Source organism: Raphanus sativus, unplaced genomic scaffold (genome assembly GCF_000801105.2).
Source record: "Raphanus sativus cultivar WK10039 unplaced genomic scaffold, ASM80110v3 Scaffold2598, whole genome shotgun sequence".
Classification (NCBI taxonomy): Eukaryota; Viridiplantae; Streptophyta; class Magnoliopsida; order Brassicales; family Brassicaceae; genus Raphanus; species Raphanus sativus.
In genome coordinates this window covers 7,235-14,783 of record NW_026617906.1, presented here as the reverse complement: position 1 = coordinate 14,783, position 7,549 = coordinate 7,235, and the positions used below count along the sequence as shown (strand labels likewise).

Sequence of the window (7,549 nt, the reverse complement as noted above, 5' to 3'; positions counted from 1 at the left end):
ACAACAACATAGTTTATCAAACACCCTTTGAAAATTGTTGGCCGTATAAATTTACAATTTCTAGTGAAATTCAATATCACAGAGCATTCGTAAATGTGAGAGAACCTACCTTCTTAAGGTCTTGCATGGAGAATATTCCAACGCAAATTTCACCATTCACCATCCACTGCAACAACATTTAATAGGTAAAAAGATAAAAAAACATACACATAAATATATAATAAAGCAGAAGAAGTAAATAAGAAGCAGACAAGCTCAAGAAGAAGTTTTCTAATCAGATTTTTATCAATGAGTTTATAATCAGACTATGAGTCACGATACCGCAAAGAGCGCATAATAGTCACCTTTTCCGTACGGCAGTTAGGTTCACAACTATGGTTAATGAAACGCCCTAGATTTCCCTTTGCACCAGCATCTATTACCTGCATTAACAAAAAAACTTACAAAGTTACTGCAAAATGCAACACAACCAACAGAGGTGACCTCTCTATGCATAGACCAGTTCAATAAATGTGCAAGGATAAAATAGGCTTTTGCAATAAAATCGTTGAAGCCATTTTCATATGTTACTTTTAGAGCTTACGCAAGATGGTGATACTGATAAAGATACATACGAGTGTCAGACGAAAAAGACAAAGAGAAGAGGATAGTCTCGTCATCTTACGTTTGCAAAGGTCAAATAAGAAACCTAAAAGTAACTAACCACAGCTGCAAGCAAATTGCTTAACCAGAAAAGGTTTACAAAGATGGAACTTCACTTCTTTAAATATGCATCTAAAATCATCTAAAATCAGAAAAGAGACGCATTCAGGGAACAATATGTCGTGTACTCGCAAATACTAGCAATCGCACAGTTTTTACTCAACAACTCCACAGGCTTTAAACAGCAAAACCACTAACCATTTCAATCAAAGATGAAGAAAGAAGCAGCTGGCTTATTAGAAAGAAAAGATATTTACCTCATTCCCATTCAGAGTCATAAAATAGAAATGTTTCTGACCCATAGAAGCATAATCCTTCTGACGAGCCTCATAGGATTGCATATCAAGCACCTGTTACAAAAAAAAGATGATCCATATGATAGTTCCATCTATTGGCTAACTCACAGTATACATATGTTTTTTGAAAAGCACATATGCGGAAAAAACTATACGCTAACAAAAGCCCATCTACAACTGATAACATCCTACCAAATTTGAATCATCATCAGAAGCATACCTCTCCAACGTATTCAATAAGGAATTGCCCCTCACGTACATCCTCAAGCAATCTCAGGCCATACCCCTTCTTACCAGATTGGAACCTCTCAAACTTAACATATTTCCGTTTTTGAAACTGCAGAAATAAGGCCAAAAGATTTGAGAAGATATAACTTGACTGTGAATGTAATGCTTTTGCTTGCAAACAAGACATCACACCTGCTGATTTGAGCATAGATCGCCAGTAGGGCAGGTACCATGGAGACATTCAATGTTAAGCATTCTATTGAGACATTCTTCTCCACAACCCAGTCTACCATCAGGTGGTGGTTTGCAGTGACAAACCATTATCTGTCCAAAATAGAAGATATCATGATAACTAAGTAGCAACTATAGAAAAGGACAATACTGACAGCGGAAACACATTTCCACTAAATCATTACTACCATAAAAAGTACAAGAAAATTAACCTCGTCAATAGTTTGATTTTTACGGTTACGATGAAGAAATTGGTTTGTTTTTATGGCCCTGAAGCACGCCTTTTTGTTACCTGCATAATTGCGGGTAAGAAAAACACAGTTAAAAATTGAATACATATTAAATCATATGATAGTTTCCTATTGTACACTAATACTGAACTCACCTGGCAAACGTTTGCTCTTCTGTTCCTTGTCGTTCCCCCTATTAGCCGCCTCATAGTCATATGCATCTGCTTCATCCTGTCCTATGCCCAACTCTTCATTAATTTCTTCATTTGACATCTCTTGAGAGATTGAGCAGTGAGCAAAATCTTTATCTGAGTTGTTCATACAAATCCTTTAAACAAAAGAAAATTCATATTAGATGTAGAGCAAGACTACAACAGATAAAAATCGATGAGCTAAGTAGCAATTGTGGAAGACATATAAAGCTACGGACAAGAAGTCCAAATGCATTTTGACACAAAATCTAATTATAAATATTTGACCTTCAATCTCAGGTTGCAAAAAATTAAAACCTATCAAGCACAATGGAAACTTTGATAAAAGGTTATATTTGATGCAAACGCGACAAGCAAAGATGTTTACACAAATTCACAAACCGCAACAAGATTAACTATCATATGCAACACACTTTTCATCTAGGAGTTTCAACGAGACAAGTTCATATGCATACATACCATTTCGAGCTCTCGTCAATTGACTCTACCACAGAAGCAGGTATACGTCGCCATTTAAAACAATCATCGCAACGAACCCAGGCACTCTCTGTGGAAGAGCTATCCTCAATAGTAAGCTCCAAGACCGTTTCCTCATGAATCACATCTTGTGTTATGGCGCCGCCATTAATGGTTTTTCCAATATTAGCGTCTAAAAGAGCACCTATTACATGAGTTTCCATAATATGCAACTTAATCATTTGTGTATTAAAATGAGTGGAAACTTCATAAAGAAATGGAAAACATTGGCATGCTCATCAGTTTAACATAACATGTGCAAGAGGGGTGTAGACAAAGGACGTAGAGCTAATCAAAAGAGGCGTACCTGTTGCTTCGTGAGACTCCACTCTTCTTACTTCATGATCATTACTATCATCACTTCCAGCACTCCTATTTTTAAAGTTGTGTTGCTCTAACCCCTCATGAGATTCATTTTTTCTCCCGCCTTTGGCAGACTTGGACTTGGATTTCCCTTTTCTTGTTCCATTACCTTTTGACTTGGGTTGTTTACCTTTTTTGGCGTTTGGAATTAGATGTGAACCATTTTCCAAAGGAGACGCTGAAGCAAGCAATTCATCTTGCTTTTCTAGTCCTCTGTTCGTATTGACCATGTCCTCTGCAGTGCTGAAAAAAACATGAGGCAAATCCTCTTTAAGTCCATTGCTGACAGTAGAATCAGGCACAGAGTTGATAACTTCTGAATCTGGTGAAGTTTCAGCGTCCAGGGACCGGGTTCCAGTGGCCCTCTCGCACTCTTCAACCATTATACTGGAGGAAAGGTGTGTACCCTCATCTAAAACATCACCACCTAGCTTCCTACATAACCCCTCAGCGTCTTGGTTCTTTTTCTCATCCGTAATAGAATCAGGTGACAGCCGGCATGAAAGTTTCTCCACTGGATTGTTTTTCTCTTTTAACTGCTCTCTAGTTTTCCCAGTTTGGAGTTTATCCTCGACAACATCTGCTGGCCCTGGAAACTCTAAACCTGTTCCGGCCTTAACACTACCACCAGCCGGCAAAGAGTTGCCACTGACCTTAGAGACTGTAAGGTTCAAAGGATTATGGCCACCTGACTTACCAAATTTAACTTTCAAACGAAGGCAAGAGCCACTTGATGCTTGGATGTTTCTGCTAGATCCTTCTAAATATCCGTTATTGGAACTATTATGCTCTCCATTTTTAGGATTGTTCTGAGGTTGCTTTGCTTCGTGTTGTGGAGGTCTACGATAAGGAATATTATTGCTCTGTAAGAAGATTTCAGCGGTCCTGCATGGTAATCCCCACTGAGACGAACGGTCTGGTTTTGAAACAGAGCTCCTCTTCTGCTTCGAACAGTTAAAAATTGATTCCAAATTTCTTTCTGACTGTTTCTTTCTAGAGGATTTTCTCGGATGAGGAGCACTCCGTTTTGTCTGCGAAATATTACCCTGTTTACCAGCTCGGGACCTCCTTTGCGGTGAAGACTCGCTAGTCCCAGATGCAGAAGCAACTTCACCACCTATTCTGCCATTGCCATCTACTATCCTGATCGAGTCCACTGCGTTTTCAGGATTACGAGCTCCAGTGCCTCCATTACCAAACTTCAATGGAAAACTCCTCACCAGAGAAGGGTCGGTAATAGGGGCGTTGGCTTCCACACCAAAGGTGTTTTCCTCTAAGGGTGATATCCGACTGAAATTTTGAGCTCTCGGATCAGCAGCCACATCATTATTCATCCTCAGAGCGGCCACATCACTTTCACTTGATGAATTCCCCACGTGGTTCTTTAGCAGTGTTTCATTCTTCTCAGAAAGATCAGTATGAAGCTCATCATCATGTACCAACCTCAAATCTGGATTGATCGTCTCTGTGTCTACGACGTCATCAAGATCATGTGAACGTGGGCCACCGTCGTTATTACTAAACATTTCTGGAACAGCTAATGAAGGAGATACTGCGAGAGGCATATTACCATCAATATCACCAGAAGACTTCATATGATTCTCTGTCTCACTGCAGCCAAACCCCCCAGAATCCAATACCGAATCTGGAAACGGACAACTCCGAATGAGAGATACATCATCAGAAAAGCCAGCATCGCTACCACCTTCCTTACCTCCACCACCAAAGGTGCAGTTAAACCCATCACCTTCACCACCACCATCATCATTGTCTATCTCCTTTGCGTTTCCCAAAGACTCAAACTTTTCCACAGAATCAGGCTCAGTACCTGTTTCATTGACCCCTATGGGTAATAATACTGTGCCACCAGGTACAATAGCATCAGAAACCGATCCTCGAGCTTCCTCTGAAACCACTCCCGGTTTCTGACTCTCCTTATCAACGCAACAAACAGCATCAGATTTCTCCTCATCTTCATCTTTACCGACACTGTTCCCGTCTCTCATTTGCTCAACGTCCTCCTCCTCCATCGTAGGGTTTATAACTGATGCAGCCAGGGGAGTCTCCAGACAAGTGATTAACAACTCCATCTCTTCGCCGTCAGCCTTCGCAGAGGTGAGATTCTCATCGCCGCCGGCACACACAGAAGGGTCACTACTAACACCATTTTCCTTGCAATCCATCGTAATGTTCACCTGCTTCAAACAAACACACAAACGCTTAATCAGAAAAAGAGGATATTAACGAGAAATCAAATCATCCATCAAAGACGAACGAACCCAACGTGATCCAGATATCTAAGGTCAACGAAAAGCCTAACCCCGATTCAATAGACGAATCGAGTATCATCAACATTGATGACAGACTAAACAAACCAAACCCTTTGATTCTATCGTGATTGGAAAAGGATAATTAAAATAATTGAAAATTTGGAAGAGATAAGACGAAATAAACGAAACCCTAACCTCATGAATCAGGAGCTAGAGATTAGGCGAATGACAGGGAACGTAAGCTGGGGGAAACGAGGAGCGGAAGCAAACCCTAGAGAGAGAGAGAGAGAGAGGCGGAGACGATTTGCGATGGAATCGGAAGTAGAGGGGAAGAGACAAACGCGAAGCCGTCAGTTTTTTTTTTTTTCTTTTTTCTATGGGAGCTTTTCGATTTTTATTTTTATTTCTCTTTTCACATGTAATCTCTCTCTTTTCTTTTTTGTTAATTTGCTATTAGGACACTCAGATCTTTTTCTTAAATAGGTTTGCGTTGATTTTTGTAGTGATTGTTCTTTTCATAATGATAAATTTCTCTTATAAATTTGTTCTCCGTTAATCTATATAGTAAAAAGTAAATTATTTAATTCTATACTCTGATAATTTCTGTTATTCTGATTTAAATGATTCCTATGAAAATGATTGTTGACAAATTACATATCTAATCTATTAAAACTAAAGTACAAATTAAAACTAACCCTTAAACTTGCACAATATTTACTGTTTATACCACTGAATTAATTAATAAATCTAATGTTAAGTATTTATTGTATTTTCTTTATTTAATTAAAATTAAAACTACTACTTTCTATAATCTAGGTAACCAATAAATTTACAATATTTTAATACTCTATACAATCAATTAAATATAAATTTTCGTTAACACAATCATTAACAAACAACCGTTCACAAATAATATGACAATCCAAAGAAAATATTTTGCATGATGAAAATCGAGAATCGAGATCCTAACCTCTTCGATTTGATGTTCCTTCGGCTAAGATAGGAACAAAGTTAATGCTACTCGAATATAAATTTGTAAATATATTATTTTATTTATATTTCATATAACTAATATCCCAATGAAAATCAAATATGTTAAATGCTGAAGAATATAAATTAAGTATATAGCACCAAATTTTAAATAGTATATATAACATTTTTATGATGCATTTAAATTTTGGTCCATGAAAAAATATATAAAGTATATTTGTGCGGTGGGGCATGTCATATTTTAAAAATCTTAATGAAACGGTTGACGATTCAAAACTAAAATAAATTTATTCAATATAAACTATAAAAATATTGTATTTAAAATTTTCATAATAAAAATATTTAATAAATTTAAATTATAAAATATATACTAACATTTATATAAAATCAATATTTATTTATAAATATGTGAAAAACACATGACGTTTAAACTAAAACGCCTCAATACCACTAAAATAGTAGTTTTACTCTTTTTAATTATTCAGGTGAATATAATAATATACAGTTAGCAATATGGTCTTTCGGATACCTGTTCAAGTATGAATCATTTTTTCAGGTATTATATTTTTGAGTTTTGAAATTAGGCTTCGTTCGAGTATTATAAATTTTTTTGGTGACTTTTGAATTGGATCTTTCTGGTCCAAGTGAATTCAATTCTGATGTATTGGAACCTAAAAATATCCAAATAACTAATATATGTAAAATTTCAAATATTTTTACCAAAAATAATTATATTACCCAATTCGATTCAGATATTTTTTATTTAAACTAAAATAACCTAAAATTTATTAAATGACCAAAAGTAATCATATTATCCGTTTCGGTTTGAATTCGATTATGATGTATAAGAACCTAAAATATTCAAATACCCAATATACATTCAGTTATATAATGACTCATCTAAAATATATGATATTAATTATGAAAAACAAATATCAATTTTTAAAAAATCAAAATTAAAACCCGCACGGGTGTGCGGGTCAAGCTCTAGTTTGTGTTATTTGACAAATCATATCTGTTATATTCTTTTTTAGGTAGTCATACTTGCTATAATGCTATGAAAAGTACTTGCTCTTTTCTCTTTTTAATTTTTACAGTTTAAAACTGTATAGAGTAGCTTTCATCAAAATATTTTTTTAAAAATATCAATTTATCTTTAAGATATTCATATTGATTGCACATAAAAATAAAAAAAATGAAAAAAAAATTCGAAGATTTCTCAATGTTGGCTATTTTTTTCAAAATAAAAAGAATACTATTTTATTTTTATTTATATTTATATGTGTATAGAGTGATGTTATAATATCATTTATTTAATAAAAATAAAATTTATTTTGAGTGTTTTTTGGGTAAAAGAAACATTCTTGGATATTTCTTTTGAAGATTTGACCATTTTTTATTTGCCTTTTTCTTCAAATTGCCGTTTTCAATTTGATTTGTGCTGTTTAGTCGTTCCGATAATGTTTTTTTTTTTTTTTTTTGTTTAACCTGGGGGTATCCCAGGTCCAGAA

The 7,549-nt window shown here is 35.4% G+C and overlaps 1 protein-coding gene across 1 annotated transcript; it reads right to left on the bottom strand.

Annotated features, from left to right (window-relative positions):
* Positions 1 to 109: 109 nt before the first annotated feature.
* On the bottom strand, positions 110 to 5,475 carry LOC130505811 (histone-lysine N-methyltransferase ASHH2-like; the record flags this gene model as incomplete). The annotated part of the gene is given in 10 exon segments (XM_057000420.1): positions 110 to 166; positions 345 to 422; positions 960 to 1,052; positions 1,219 to 1,335; positions 1,419 to 1,550; positions 1,670 to 1,749; positions 1,843 to 2,015; positions 2,359 to 2,560; positions 2,723 to 4,973; positions 5,244 to 5,475. Coding segments are annotated over 9 exon segments (3,171 nt in total), but the record flags the coding sequence as incomplete, so codon positions are not given.
* Between the last annotated feature and the right edge of the window lie 2,074 nt (positions 5,476 to 7,549).